The 16086-nt window shown below is 39.2% G+C and overlaps 1 protein-coding gene across 6 annotated transcripts in view; it reads right to left on the reverse strand.

Annotated features, from left to right (window-relative positions):
• Positions 1-6066: 6066 nt before the first annotated feature.
• PHACTR3 (phosphatase and actin regulator 3) overlaps positions 6067-16086 on the reverse strand; it is a 159304-nt gene continuing 149284 nt past the window's right edge. For 2 of the 6 annotated variants that reach the window (XM_037877108.2, XM_037877106.2), the window contains 2 exons: positions 13095-13171; positions 7179-7852 (listed from right to left, as the gene is read on the reverse strand). In XM_037877108.2, coding sequence (XP_037733036.1) covers positions 7837-7852; positions 13095-13171 — 93 coding nt within the window. In that variant the 3' untranslated portion in view covers positions 7179-7836. Of the gene's footprint in view, positions 7853-13094; positions 13172-16086 lie in introns of all 6 variants that reach the window. The other 4 variants (XM_037877107.2, XM_043526728.1, XM_037877105.2 and 1 more) reach the window with 4 other exon arrangements.

Raw genomic sequence — 16086 nt, forward strand, 5'->3', positions numbered from 1 at the left:
TCCTTTTCTTTTTGCGAATACAGACTAACATGGCTGTTACTCTGAAACCTGTCATATAAAGAAGAGCACACTACATGATGCTTTGTCTCAAAATCCCATTTCCAGAAAGGAGCCTCTTACATTCAGAAACTGAGGTCAGATGGCTCAAGCCTTCAAACCTTCAGCATGCAGAACTTCCATTGATTCAATAGGAGTTGGGAGTATGTGAGTACTACAACTGAGATGCAGGATTGGACCTATAATAATTACTTTTCTTATTCTTCATTGGTGAGGAATGAGCTATTGTGGAGAACTGGGTTCTCAACTTAAGATGTGTGTGCGCCCCATTGACCTTTGAGTGGAGATTTTACGTAGGAGTGCCCATTCAGCTCATACGTGTGTATCTCACACCTTCACTCACCACACCGAGGCTTTGTAGAGCTGTGCAGGCAAACTGCCCTCAGTTCTTTTTCCATGACCTTGACCTGAGACAGAGCCTCAGCAGTGCCAGAGCTGAGCTTACCTCAACTTATTTCTTTGCATAGTTTACTTACTTGAGTTAGATATAGTAATAGTTAGTAGTTGTTAGTACTAGATAGTTTAAAAAATAGTTTGTAAGGACCATTGTTCTTTCCATTGCTTCCCTTCACTAGTCGGGTATGCCCAGCTCTGGGATTTAAACATTTCCTTTCTTGCCAGAGGCTATTCCAGTGAGCAATGGGCACTCCAGGTGTGCCTGTTGCCTTGGGGAATCACACATCCCCCAAAAGTGCACACCGGTCTCCATGCAAATCGAGCGCAGCACTCTCCCAGATCTTTTAAAAGGAAAACTCAAGAATCCTCTCAGAAGGACTCTCAGAAAAAGAGTTCAGGTTCCCCAGGATGGGAATCTGCTTCAAAGAAACTTAAGTTGCCAATGGAGACATCTACATTGATGCACCACTGGTTGCCGAGTCGGTACCAATGAAGCTGCAGGTTCTTTACATACTAGTAATGCCACTAAACCGAAAGTTCTTCTTCAAGTAGCATCCCTATGGGTGCTCCACTTTAGGTGTATCTGCGCCTCTGTGCCTCTAATCGGAGATTTTAGATAGCAGTGTCCGTTTGGCCCACACACACGCCCTCATGACACCATTCTACACATCAATTTATTGGAAGTCAGGACAATCAATTATGCCTGCCTCCATTTTATGCCATTGATCATGGGAAAATATGCAAAGATGATGGACAATATGACATGAATCAACCTGCAAGTGGGAGCAAGGTCACCCTCCCTCTGTGTCAAAGCAGTGAGACTTTTGTATTGTGGTGTATGCAATCAAACCCACATCTTGGCAGCACATCTTCCACAACTGCATACACCCTCAGCAAATGTTTCTCAGTGCTGGGGTGTTCTACAGGTAGACCTCATTGCCACTGCTAAGAACAGGAAATGTTGCCAGTCCTACTCAAGACAGGGACTGGGTTGTCTCTCCCTGGGAGATGCCCTTCTCTTTCATTAGACGTTGGGTCTGTTGTATGCATTCCTCCAGCACCTCTGTTATCAAAGATGTTGATAAAGATAAGGAAATACAAGATGAAGACTTATACTGGTGGGTCTGACATGGCCGATACAAACATGGTTTCCTTACCTCATCCAGTTGGCAGTTTGTCAACTAATCACCCTCCAAACTGTCCTTTAGCTTCTTTCTCAGAATGCTGGTCAAATTCTTCACCCCAGCTTCAGAGTTCATGGCTTGTTGATGGTTTGCAGGATTAGAAACAACCTGTTCTGAGGAAGTGAAGTAAGTATTGTTATGTAGTAGAAAGCAGTCTACTCATAATACTTATCTATATAAATGGATTCAGCCACTGGTGTGGGCTAAGGCATTTTTCACCTGCATCCTTGTCACTGTTAGGTATCCTAGATTACATTTTAGAATTGAAAAAGACTGGATTGTCTTTGAACTCTATTAGGTTACATTTGGCAGCCATTACAACCTTCCATTCCAGTAGAACACTTTTCAGTGTTCACACATCCAGTGATGGTGAGATTTCTCAAGGGCTTTGGGAATTTGAACATGCTACATCTGGGACCTTAACTTCGTGCTTAGATGCCTTACAAGACCTCATTTTGAGCCAATGGTGAGCTATTCTCTACTTAATTTATCAATTTAAAATAGCCTTCCTGGTAGCCATTACTTCTACTCAAAGAATTGGAGTGATCAGGGTTCTGATGGAATATCCCCCCATTCACAGTATTCTTCAAGGACAAGGTTACGCTATCAGCACACCCCAGATTCTTACCAAATGTGTCATCTGACTTCCACATTAACCAGACTATACATCTTGTCAAGAGGACATTAGCTTTTTACCTGGACAGGACTGAAACATTTAGAAAATCTCCCACATTGTTTGTCTGTTGCTGACAGGTCCAAGGAATCCCCAGTTTCCAATCAAAAACTCTCTGGATGAATATCTGGTTGCCTTATCTTTTGTTATCATTCTAATGGTCTCCAACCTCCTCCTAAAGTACTAGATCTCTTTCTGCTTCAGCAGCCTTTCTTAATGTCCTCATTACTGAGCTCTGTAGAGCTGCAACTTGGACCTCCATATGCACTTTTTCTAAGCATTGGGCAGTAACTCATACTCAGCTTCAGATGCTGTGTTTGGCTGTACTATACTATCTTCACTTTTGGACTCTATTCCAAAGTCTATTCCCATTCTGCTAGAGGGTGTTGCTCAGTAGTCACCTGAAGTGGAGTACCCAGGAGGACACTACTCAAAGAAGGAGAAGTGCAGTAACTGTAGTTCTTTGAGATGTGTGTCCCTATGGGTGCTCACTACCTGCCCTCCTTCCCCTCTGCTATGGAGTTTCTGCTATGGAACTTTGCAGTAGAGAAGCAGCTGGGGGTGGTTTGCCCATGCAGCTCAAAATAGCCTTGGTGTGGCGCATGGGGTTGTGTAGGGTTCGTGTGTGTACTGAACAAGCACTGCTACCTAAAATCTCTTCTCAAAAGTGCATGTGCACCTGCAGTAGAGCACCCATAAGATGACACATATTGAAGAACTACTGTTACTACACATGGTGAGTTACACTTTCTTCTGCTAGCATAACTCCATTTACTAAATTTTAGTTACCCCAGCAAATAATTTGGTTTGTTTATTTCAATTCACAATTATTGAGATCATCCCAATCAGATAATTCCTGAATAACTATTACCTTTCCTGTAATCTACACTTCTGTATTATTGTTCCACTCTGGTTTTGTTGAACTTTCACAGCATGTACTGTGTTTATTGATTTATGGTGCTTGGTTACACTTATGTGAAGCTGCTTTCTGTTCCAAAATCAGTACTGATTCCATTCTTTATATTTGTTAACTCATTCAGTTTCAGTAAATTTTGCATTGGCGGTCACATCAATAAATACCAACTTCATTAAGGTGCTGTGCCTTCCACTAGCTGCTACTAATTTTGTATTAGTTACTTGGTGTTATGTTTGCTTCTTTATTTTGAATAGATATATGAATAAATTGATTATAGGTCTGATCCTTTAAGGTGCTGAGCTGTTGTCTCCCACAGAAGTTCATGAGAGTTGAGTGCTCAGCAGTTCACAAGATATGGCTATTCACTTGTAATATTTAATCTTTAAGCTTTGAATATACTTGGTGGTGGTGTTACACTCTGTTAACAACAGATATGTTCTTTCTATAGTAGCAGTTTGACTCAGGGCATTTTCTCACCAGGATCCAAATGCAAGGCATGTGATTAGAGTAGGGATTTTACAGACAAACAGAAAAAATTAGGACTGTTCATTGGTTTTTATTAGATTACATGCAGCAGTGTGCAATTATTCATCAAATAATTTAACTTTTAAAATATAGTTTTATTGTTTATCATCTATCATCTATCTGTGTAGGTTTTCTCAAATCCTGCAGTCTTTATTCATGCAAATCTCTGACTTCAACGTGGAATGAAGGATTTGGCTCATCTATTTTTTACTTTGTTGAGTAAAGTCTTACTTATACAATTTCACTGTGCATGTATTTCTAACTCCGTGTCTCTCTCTTAAAGTTGTTAAATCACATGATTGTTGTGAAGAGCACAGTAAACTAAACTGTGTTAAAATACGTCTTGGTTTTCTTGATGTTCGGAGTGTGATTTGGCCCCCCAATCAACCATGTCTAGAAATATCTATTCAAGAGTTTGGGGTTGTTGTTTTTTAATGTTTGTTTGTCCACAGAACATGTATATCATGGACACGGGCAATGTAAGTTTCCCCATACACTCTGTTCCTCTCCCCAACCAACACAATATATTTCAATCCTGACCTGCAGGGCCAAGGCACTTTGGTTCTCATGCCTATTCAGTACTGGGCTATTTTGTTGAATCTGTTAGAAAGGGTTCTAGACTGTGTAGAGGTGTTAACATGGATACCTCTCTAAAAGGAACTGGACTGAAGCCACCCAGTCTCTGCATCACATGGGCCACCAAACAATGATCAAATGATAACTGTTAGTCCTGGAAGACCCAGGCCTGGATTTTCACCAGTGACCTAGAAGTGAAAAATTCTGTTATCCCCTTACTTGTCCCTAATCATTCTGCCTCTCTCAGCACATGCACAGGTTTAATACTTTTAGGAAGCTTGTTTTGTCTGATACATCCTTGTGGGGAACCAGAGTAGTTCTTAAAAGGTGACCAATCGAGTATTTATTAAAAAATGGGATTGTGCTGGTATTTGCGTCTTTAGTATGTATATAAAAAGACGAAAAATTTGAGGGAGGCAATTGCTTGTGTTTTGACATAAGTATATCAGGAGTTGCAAGTATGGTCCTCCCTTTTAGCTAGAGGAATTTGGGGATGTCTCAGGGAAGTCTACTGTGAGCTAAAGAATTAAGTCAAAATATCAAGTATTTTGCAAAGGATTATTTTATCCAAAATATTAGTTATTAAAGTTAACTGAGAATTAATAAAAAAAAGCTGTAAACAGTCCAATTAAAAATTCCTTTCCCTCTTAGATACTCAGCTTTCACTTTCTTAGCTCTTGTGATGTCATCTTTTCAGTAGTTCTTTAAGTATAATAAAGAAGAAGAAAAAAATGCAGAAGCCAAATTTTTTGAAAATTCTTTGCAGGTTATCTGATTGATCTTGAAACTTAGTTCATGGTTGTCAGTGTAGCTTAACAAATTTTGATTGATATCTATCTCCATTGATTATAGAAGTTACGAGTAAGTCATAAATCAACTGGTAAATTCTCTCTGATCTAATATGTGACTACTTGTCATTTCCACTAGATGGACCTCCTGATATGAGTCAAAGATTTCTTACCAGCATCATTGAATTATTCAAGAATACGTGAAACTAATGAATATTTTCTTTGATGAATCTGCAAGGTTTTGAAGAATGTATAAAATACAAATGCTTTTTTTACTTTGCATCTGTATGTTGTAAAAAATAATACAAACGTAGGTGCATTTTTTTAAAAAAGCTGCTCTTACTAATGTATCGTTAATATTCCTTTGAGCTTATAATATTATATTTTTCAGAACCATTTTCTTATCAAAGTAGTATTTATTAATGAGGGCTTTGTTGGAAGGTAAATCACTGCTAAACTAAAATGTTTTGCTCAACTCCAAACTGATACCTAGATTGCAAGCAATTTGGGGCAGAGATTGTCTTTTTGCTCTGTTTGTACAGAACCTAGCACAATGAAGTCATGGTCCCTGACTAGGGCTCTGAGGTATGATGATAATACTACTACTAATAATAATAAAAGTGTACAACCCATGATGCTTGTTTATACTGCAAGGCTCATCTATGTTCCCTGTCAAATTAGAAAAAGTATTTCTTACTGAGAGGTGTTTCTTAAGTTGGTGTTTTTACTCTTTCCCTGTATCACTCCTGAATTTTCATTCATTATATTATGACCGTCAAATATCAGAACTTGTGTTTGGATTATTCTAATAAAAATGTTAAAATACCAGTTAGCATGATGATATAGATTTCCATGATGAAGCTACCAAGTTCTAAAATCAGGTAATTAAAGAGACAAATCATTGGATTAAATCATGATGGTTACTCAGGCACTTAGACTTAGATCTGTGTGACCAATATTTATAAGGTTATACAAAATTAAATCTAGCTAGACATTAAGCTGAATTGTTCAGCACGTGCTTAGTCATGCCTTGGACACATGCCCTGCAAAGATCCACAAATGGCTTCTAGCAGTGGCTGCAACTAAATATATTATCAGTATGTTCTGTACATTCATAACTCTTATTATTGTGGAGGGAGTACAATATATCATTCTATTTAAATGAGACATTTCACTCCAGTGCTGATAACCGGAGAACCAACAGCTATTAGTCCATCCATTAAATGCATTAATTCTGCACGCCATCCTGCAGTCATTTATCAGGAGTCTATATCCATAATTCCCTTTACCTTTTATCTGTTTGCTTTTTTGTTTTCATGTCTTCGTTGGGCTTCTTTCTGCTGGCTTGGGGTTGACATGTCCTACCCTAAATTTTTTACTCTTTTAAAACTTTTACAAAGGGTAGAACTTGAAACATCTATGGACAAAATTTTGCCTTGTATGCATATGCGCCACTTCTGTTATAGTCACTGAAGAAACAGAAAAACAAACACAGCTACCTCTCTGATATAAAGAAACAGAATATCTTATGCAACTATCACTCACGTTTTCATCAATATTACCTACTGTTAACATTATCGCTTACATATTTATGATTTTTAGACAAATCCTGTATTTCTTACTTAGGCAAATCTTCTCATTGTTTCTGGATTTTGTTAAACATTGTGGCCTATCTTGCTTATAGTTTTTCATAATCATTTCTGTTAGGTTTGTTTTTAGTAATTATTTATTAGTAGAAGTATCTTTTTTCCTCATCAGGAAGTTATCAAATCTCACGTACATTTTACTAGAAAAAGAATACAACTATAATAGTTTGATAGTCAATAAAGGGTATTTAACAGTTTACCTATGTCATGTTTAAATTTGCCAAACCTTAGTAATTTTTTACTGTAGTGACAGACTACATTTCTTACAAAGGGCCAGATCCTCAGCTGTTGTAGAATTACTCCAGTTGTAAGGATCTCGTCCAATATCTTTCATCCACAAGGTGGGAAGCCCATTATCTAAATTCCACTGTTCATGGTCTCCCAGACTGTGTACTGACTTTTGTGGTGCAGGAAATCTGGCCCATAATTACAAATCTCCTCCCCTTCAACCTCACCTGGAAAAAAAGCAATTTAAAAGAAGTGCGCTCATTTCCTGCAATAAGTAGTCATTTAATTAAAGAACAAAATTAACAGGAATCAAAAATGTTGCAGCTGTGTTTTCGTTAGACATTATATAAAAAAGAAAGAAATTATAATACATTAAATCATTTTGTATAACATGAACGTAAGTGTTTTACAAACTAACTGTGATTAGTTCAAAATGTCTTGTCAACATAATACTGAATGACAGTGCGTCATGTCCATTATGTCAGAGGCCCTGGAATGGTAAAGCCTGTACATGCACAACATCTCCTTTTCCAAGATATGCTGCAAAACAGTTTAAAACAAGTGTTAAAGGAGAGCAGTAAGTTCCTTCCAGTAGCTTTACTTCATTCATTTTCAACTGATCCTCCCACCCGACAGGCTATCACTCTTCCGGCATCAAAGAGTGAAGTACGTCCTCTGGTAGCTCCTGTGTGTACGTGCTGCAGAGATTTCACCTGCACAGTCCTCCTCTCACACAAACGTCAGGGTATTCTGAACTGAACTTCAGGGAAAGACCTTTATACATTCCCTGATGTGTGTTCAGCAGCAGTATCAAAAGTAAAGACAAATTCTTCTCAGAAGAAAATCTCTATGGCCTGTGAAATCTAGAAGGTTATAAAAAAAGAGACACTTTAAAAATCACTTTATAACAGCATTTTTAAAAATTAAATATATTATTGCAATAAGAAATAATACTATTTAAAATTGTGTCCATTCTGTTTAATACCATTGAATCACATTTCTAGAGCATCTTTTTCATGAAAGATCCCCAACATGTTCTACATATAAGGCCAATATGACTAAAAATATGCCAAGGTTCATAGCATTTTATCCCTTTGGTTTTGGTCCTGTGCCACTGAGTGCCTCCGGCGAAAGTTCTCTCTGCATACGGGCTTCCTCAACTACAAATTCTCCCTTCCTTGAGTTCTGTTATGTTCTTTTCATTCCTCATTGACTCCCACTTCCAAATCTCCCCATCACGTATTTGCAATAAGGAGGATGGAAGTGAGGCTGGGAATTGGTGTGGGGGAAAGACTAGGGGGCTGAGCTGTGAAGAAAGGGATTCTTCAGTGGTTTAACTTTGAAAAGAAAACTCATAGGATGTGCCTATCATCCCCCTGACCACTTTGCTTGTATGTTAATTGCTTCTCTTTACTTCATTCTTTGTCTGTCTGCCTTTTTTAGAATGTACCCTCTGAAACAATGACTGTGATGCAGATCTTCAAAGATATTTAGGCATCTGACTGATTGACTTAAATACCAGTTAGCTAAATACTTCTGAGGCTGTGAGCCAGTCTTCTAGTGGCTTTGCAAAGTGCATGCCACAGTTTGGCTGCTACCATTATTTAAATAGTAATAATAGATAGGCAGAATGTAATTTTCACATGACAATAGTAGCAAAACACCTGACTCATTCCAGCATGTTTGTAGTACATTATTGTGGTTGTAGAACTGAAGTGGCATCTTTAAAAGGGTTTTAATGAGGGTAACAAGCAGTTTACAGTATCAGACTTGATGTTTTCAGCATGATTATGAGTTAATTAGAATATCATTTTGGGCCTACCCATTACATATGAAAATTATGCTAATAGACACATAATCTTCCAGGTTTAACTGTTCAAATCATAATTGGTAAATGCCATATACCTGAATATACATAGCAAGGGGATGTGATGGCGACAGTAATTCCACAGCAAGCAATACTTGTTAAAATGCATAGAATTATTTTAAAATCTATCAGGAGGAGGTTATTTAAAACCTTTTTATTAAGGCCTTTTTAGGAGGTGTGGTAGTGAAATTTATATATCTTCATATGTTCTGATACCCTTTGACTTGTGTACCTCAAAAGTATAATGGATGTTATACATGATTGTTTTACCACACCTGTTTGCTGTTTTAACTCCTACAATAATGGCATATGCTTCCTCAAAATGTGAACAAGCTAGAATAGTGGTCAGGCTGATCCCTCTGTTGATAGCCTACATTTTCAGAAAAGTGTGTGTGTTTTTGAAAATATGTGCACATTGTCTATGCATCTGCCATGGTTGCATGGCCAGACACAGTAACTGCATGCAAAAGTCATCAATTAGCTATCTGAAAAATCATTTGCGTGTATAATTATTTGAGCATGCAAACACAATTGTGCATGAATCTTTTTAAAGATATGGGCCATAATTTTGTTTGTTGCTAGTAATATACCATGATATGCTGTGATCCTGTCAGCTTTCACAAAATAAGCAACATTGAGTTGGTATTTTGATGGGCACCTTTAAAAAAAAACAAAAAAAACCCCAAACAACCAGGTACTGCCAGTAGAGGTATTGTTGATATAGTAGGTGGCACTCTTTTTCTTTTGAATCTGTACAGAAGAAATACCCTGAGGCACTGGACAGTTCTTCTCTTGGATGAGATGTAAAAATAAAGTCCTAAACACTAGTGGCCTGACGGCATTAGCTGAAAATAGTTAGGAGTATTTAACCCTGGTGTCCTGGCCACATTTCAAAATGCATCATTTTAATCTGCCTAATTAAACTCACCAAGTAGCTTCAATTAAATAAACTATGCTTTGCTGCCAGACCTAAGCTACAGCCTTCCCATTATTGTAGATATTATTTTGCCAGAAACCAGTGACATAAACCACATGGCTGAAGCTCAGGTTCTGTAATGTCACAAAAACTGTGACAAATTCCCAGCTCTGTACATGCAGTCTGGAATTATCTAATGTTAATATAAAACTGGGTCACTATCATCCCTTGGATGTGTCCCATTTGAGAGCCAATGAGATGCTAATAGAAATCAAAGGGCAGAATTTGGCCATTACTGTTGTTATTCATTAAAGTGACTTTCCTCCAATATCGTCATTGCAGGTAACATTCTGCCTCTTCCTTCTCACCTACTGGACCACTACCTCTTGCCACTTTCCGTACCTGTAAATCTCGTTTTTAACCAGATGGTGAGGAGTAGATTTCAGTAACACCTATCAGCAAGTGCCTTGTCTTTTAATTTTTACTTTCTAATTGATATAGAGCTGCACATGCATTTAAATTTCCATGTGAATATATTTCAGAGTAGCAACCATATTAGTCTGTATCCGCAAAAAGAAAAGGAGTACTTGTAGCACCTTAGAGACTAACACATTTATTTGAGCATAAGCTTTCGTGAGCTACAGCTCACTTCATCAGATGCATTCAGTGGAAAATACAGTGGGGAGATTTCTATACATAGAGAACATGAAACAATGGGTGTTACCATACACACTGTAACGAGAGTGATCACTTAAGGTGAGCTATTACCAGCAGCAGAGCGGGGAGGGCGGGGGGGACCTTTTGCAATGATAATCAAGGTGGGTCATTTCCAGCAGTTGATAAGAACGTCTGAGGAAAAGTGCGGGGGGTGGGGGAGGGAATAAACATGGGGAAATAGTTTTACTTTGTGTAATGACCCATCCACTCCCACTCTTTATTCAAGCCTACGTTAATTGTATCCAGTTTGCAAATTAATTCCAATTCAGCAGTCTCTCGTTGGAGTCTGTTTTCGAAGTTTTTTTGTTGAAGAATTGCCACTTTTAGGTCTGTAATCGAGTGACTGAAGAGATTGAAGTGTTCTCCGACTGGTTTTTGACTGTTATAATTCTTGACGTCTAATTTGTGTCCATTTATTCTTTTACATAGAGACTGTCTAGTTTGACCAATGTACATGGCAGAGGGGCATTGCTGGCACATGATGGCATATATCACATTGGTAGATGTGCAGTTGAACGAGCCTCTGATAGTGTGTCTGATGTGATTAGGCCCCATGATGGTGTCCCCTGAATAGATATGTGGGCACAGTTGGCAACGGGCTTTGTTGCAAGGATAGGTTCCTGGGTTAGTGGTTCTGCTCTGTGGTGTGTGGTTGCTGGTGAGTATTTGCTTCAGGTTGGGGGGCTGTCTGTAAGCGAGGGCTGGCCTGTCTCCCAAGATCTGTGAGAGTGATGGGTCGTCCTTCAAGATAGGTTGTAGATCCCTGATGATGCGTTGGAGAAGTTTTAGTTGGAGGCTGAAGGTGATTGCTAGTGGCGTTCTGTTATTTTCTTTCTTGGGCCTGTCCTGTAGTAGGTAACTTCTGGGTACTCTTCTGGCTCTGTCAATCTGTTTCTTCACTTCACCAGGTGGATATTGTAGTTGTAAGAATGGAAAAGCAGCATCACTTGCCCCATAACCTCAGCCGTGCAGAACACAATGCCATCCACAGCCTCAGAAACAACGCTGATATCATAATCAAAAAGGCTGACAAAAGAGGTGCTGTCGTCATCATGAATAGGTCGGAATATGAACAAGAGGCTGCTAGGCAGCTCTCCAACATCACTTTCTACAAGCCATTACCCTCTGATCCCACTGAGGTTTACCAAAAAGAAACTACTGCATTTGCTCAAGAAACTCCCTGAAAAAGCACAAGAACAAATCCGCACAGACACACCCCTGGAACTCCGACCAGGGGTATTCTATCTGCTACCCAAGATCCATAAACCTGGACGCCCCATCATCTCAGGCATTGGCACCCTGACAGCAGGATTGTCTGGCTATGTAGACTCTCTCCTCAGGCCCTACGCTACCAGCACTCCCAGGTATCTTTGAGACACCACTGACTTCCTAAGGAAAGTACAGTCCATCGGTGATCTTCCTGAAAACACCATCCTCGCCACTATGGATGTAGAAGCCTTCTACATCAACATTCCATACAAAGATGGACTACAAGCCATCAGGAACAGTATCCCCCCCGCTCTCCTGCTGGTAATAGCTCACCTTAAGTGATCACTCTCATTACAGTGTGTATGGTAACACCCATTGTTTCATGTTCTCTATGTATATAAATCTCCCCACTGTATTTTCCACTGAATGCATCCGATGAAGTGAGCTGTAGCTCACGAAAGCTTATGCTCAAATAAATTTGTTAGTCCCTAAGGTGCCACAAGTCCTCCTTTTCTTCATGTGAATATAGTAATTGTGAATGGTGCTAGATTAACAGTGCTGGCGAGTGAGGACTCTTTGTCAGCAGAGTATATGTGCTTACAGGCATTGGCAGTGCAAGCATCTTCACACTGCCTCACCATTCTGCTTCTATCCTCTCTCTCTAGGAGTGAAACAATAATTTGGGGCCTGTGCCCATATTATCTGATCCTTGGCTTCTCTGCTGAGTTGCCACAGGGTTGCCAGTTCAGGATTATTGTGATGGTGTGTTTTATGATGCTGACTCCCTTCCACTAGTAATTGGACTGAGACCCACTAAATATTTTACACAGGTCACTGAAACTTCTACTTTCTATTGAAAAAGCTGGCAAGACCCTTAGTGCGTGAATAATACTGAAACCTTTTAAGCAGAGCTTTTTCTTTTAAAATCCAGCAGAGTGAATCCTTTGTGTGTTCTTTATTATGTTCTATAATACAAACACTTTGTCTTCTTATTGTTCAGCATTGGTGTTACAGCTGAATGATGAGACTGCAAACTTAAATACTTTGCCTATTCATCTGCCTTAAATCACAGGTCACGTTCTCCGTGCAATACATCCTGTGGTCCTTCTTCAGGGATGGCCTTTTAAATCACAAGTACAAACGATGCATTTTGAGGGCGGGGGTTTGGGGAGGGAGTTGCTGGTCAACAGATGGTAATCTCACAGCACATATACTCTGAGATGAAGCAGGAGCACTTTTATTCCCCCCTCTCTTCCCCCCCCGCCCCCCCCCCCAAGGTAAAGCTTTTCCTGCAGATTTCAGAGCCGGGCAGGAACAATATATTCTGCAGATTCAGGGCTCAAAAAAATGGATACTGCAGGTAAAGGAAAAATGAACAAATATCTGGATGACTGACCTTGTCAAATGCTTGCTTGATGCATGTACCTCCATTTCATTACTTTTGTATTCATTTAGCTCTTTACGAATTGCTGCCTAGGAATTGAAAATGGAAGCAAGGTTAAAAAAATCATTTTGCATTTGTAAACCTTTTTTTTTTTTAAATAAGCAAATAAGAGCCCTTAAAAAATAATCAAAACAGCAAATTCCATGTAAAGAGTGTGGGAGGCTACAAACAAAGGACATGTGACCAGCCAATATTGAGGAGAGCCAATATTTAGCTTCTCTCCATGTATACTGATCATTGTCTTTTAAAGACATAGTATTTATGTCAATCATTAGAAGCAGTCCTGAGAGGAACATAAAATCATAATGCTTACTCCCCAACACTTAATGACATTCTGGTTAAGTTAGTGAGCAGAAGCAGAGGTTCCTCCTCCAGCAACTGGACAGTTGAAATGTGGAGAATTTCGCATTGTCACAATATGCAAATAATGGACCAGATGTTAGTCATTTACGTGTGTGGTGTTGCACAATCATATGTGAGGGGAAAATTTTCCCTCTTGATACATTACACACCATAAAATCCAAAGCAGGTGTAAACTGATTTGTTCCCTTTCCCCAAATGACTACTGTTACTGGCCTGGATCAGACTGGAGTGCTTTTGTAAATTCGTACATACTACTACTACTACTATGTAATTTAGCTACTTAAACTTGTGAAGCTCTAATACACAGGCATGTGTCAAATCAGAGATGTGGTTTATTGGAAGAAATAAAAATGTGGGGGAAAGTAATATAATTTTTGCCCAGAAATAAACGGATTTTTTCAGCCCCTGAGATGTGAGTGCAAGTTTGTCAAGTGAATGAGAGAGCTAAAAGTTTAATTGTATGCTTACTTTAAAATTAATAGCTCACAGGACAGGACAAAGGGTTGCTTGAAAGGGTCAGACAATGACTCTCATGTTTCACACCAGATTAAGAACTAGTGTGAGTGGGTGCAACATTACTCATTTCTATGGAGATGCAGCATTTACACCATGATTCAGTTTGGCTTAATGATTGACACAAAATCCACTCTTGGATTCAATGGGCTGCAGTATACATCTAAGGGTGAAATCCAGCTTAAATTCTTATTACTCTCAGCTCCAATTTCAGTTAGTACCTTGTAGAATAATTGTGTGTGCAGGGGATGTAACCCAATGAGCGGGAGTTCTGTTAGAAAGCAAATATGTCATATATATTTTGATAAGTGTCTTTAGCAAAAGCACAACAAAACACAATAGCCTTTGGGTCTGCTCCCACTTTAAAAACGCTACACACACATACACTCTGGTATGAGATCCCTTCAGCCTCAAATCTGTACGACTAGCAAACTCCTAGACCTGAATGTTGATTATCCCAAACTACCAATAAAACTTCTGCTTTACAGCATTGATTATCACATAATACCTTGCAAAATAATACTCCCTATAAGCACTTTTAAATGAATTCAGGAAGACAACTAAGACAAAGATGGCAAACAAATGGTTCTCTAATACCATTTATTACACTATTCATATATTTTCTACCTTCTCGTTGGGAAACTCTTCAGCACATGTGAGAATGAGAAAGGCATGTCTGATTTCCATAGCCCAGCATCAAGCAGTGAGCAATCCAGTCCTATATTTGCCCTTGTATCCAATAATTAGCTCAACGTCCTCAGTTGTTCTCCCAGCCTCCTGCAATCTTGAGCCAAAACTTTAAGGCCTGGTCTGCACTGGGGGGGGATCGATCTAAGTTACGCAACTTCAGCTACGTGAATAACGTAGCTGAGGTTGATGTACTTAGATCTACTCACCACTGTGTCTTTGCTGCAGTAGATAGATTGCTGATGCTCCCCTGTCAACTCTGCCTGCACTTCTCGCTCCGGTGGAGTACCAGAGTCGACGGGAGAGCACTCGGCAGACGATTTATCGCGTTTTCACTAGATGCGATAAATCGACCCCTGCTGGATCAATCGCTCTGGAGGTAAGTGTAGACATGCTCTAAAACCTTATTCAACAAGCATTCTAGCCTGATTCATTGTAAGCCATTTCCTTCCTACCCAGCCACTTAAGTATAAAGTCTAGGATCATTTAATACTGTAAATCAAATATATGAGAGAAACAAGGTGGGTGAGGTAATATCTTTTATTGGCCCAACTTCTTCTGGTGGAAGGGACAAGCTTTTGAGCTTCACAGAGCTTGTCCTTTCCACCAACAGAAGTTGGGCCAATAAAAGATATTACCTCACCCACCTTTTCTCTCATATCCTGGGACCAACAGGGCCACAGCAACACAGCAAAAAAATCAAATATATGGTAATCATGTACTAAAGTGAAAATATGTGTACTTTAGATTGGCCACTCTCAGGGCTAGTGAAAAAGTGCTTTCTTTGGGAGTTCATCAGTAGAGAATAAAGTAGTGATGTGTACATATTTGTAACAAAGATTTTGTACTGAGTAACTTTTTGGTATAAAGTTTGGTCCTAGATTTCTCATACACTACAGAAATGGGTGACAAAGATCTATGATAGATTGTGTAGTGTACTGCACTCCATACTTTTTCTAATAAGTTTGTTTATTTAAGAAGCCTTTTCACTATTTAAAGGTATGTTTTACATCCTGTGGTCGGTGTGGCTTCTGTTTGCTGAAAATGCAGGAACGTTTAAAGTACTTAAATCTGCATCAGCTATTAGTACCTCATTGTCAACTGAAAAGGAGTACTTGTGGCACCTTTGGTTAGTCTCTAAGGTGCCACAAGTACTCCTTTTCTTTTTGCGAATATAGACTAACACGGCTGTTACTCTGAAACCTGACATTGTCAACTGTCTTTAGAGCCTATTCTGGTGCGTGCGTGTGTGTGTGTGTGTGTGACCTCAGAGTACAAAATTTGGCTCATGGGGAGTACTGAGTGTCACTTTCACCAAGAGCAGCCACTTACTCCAAGATGTATTTCCTTAGAATATCGAGACTTGTTTAGTAATACCACT

This window comes from Chelonia mydas, chromosome 13 (assembly GCF_015237465.2).
Source record: "Chelonia mydas isolate rCheMyd1 chromosome 13, rCheMyd1.pri.v2, whole genome shotgun sequence".
Taxonomy (NCBI): domain Eukaryota; kingdom Metazoa; phylum Chordata; order Testudines; family Cheloniidae; genus Chelonia; species Chelonia mydas.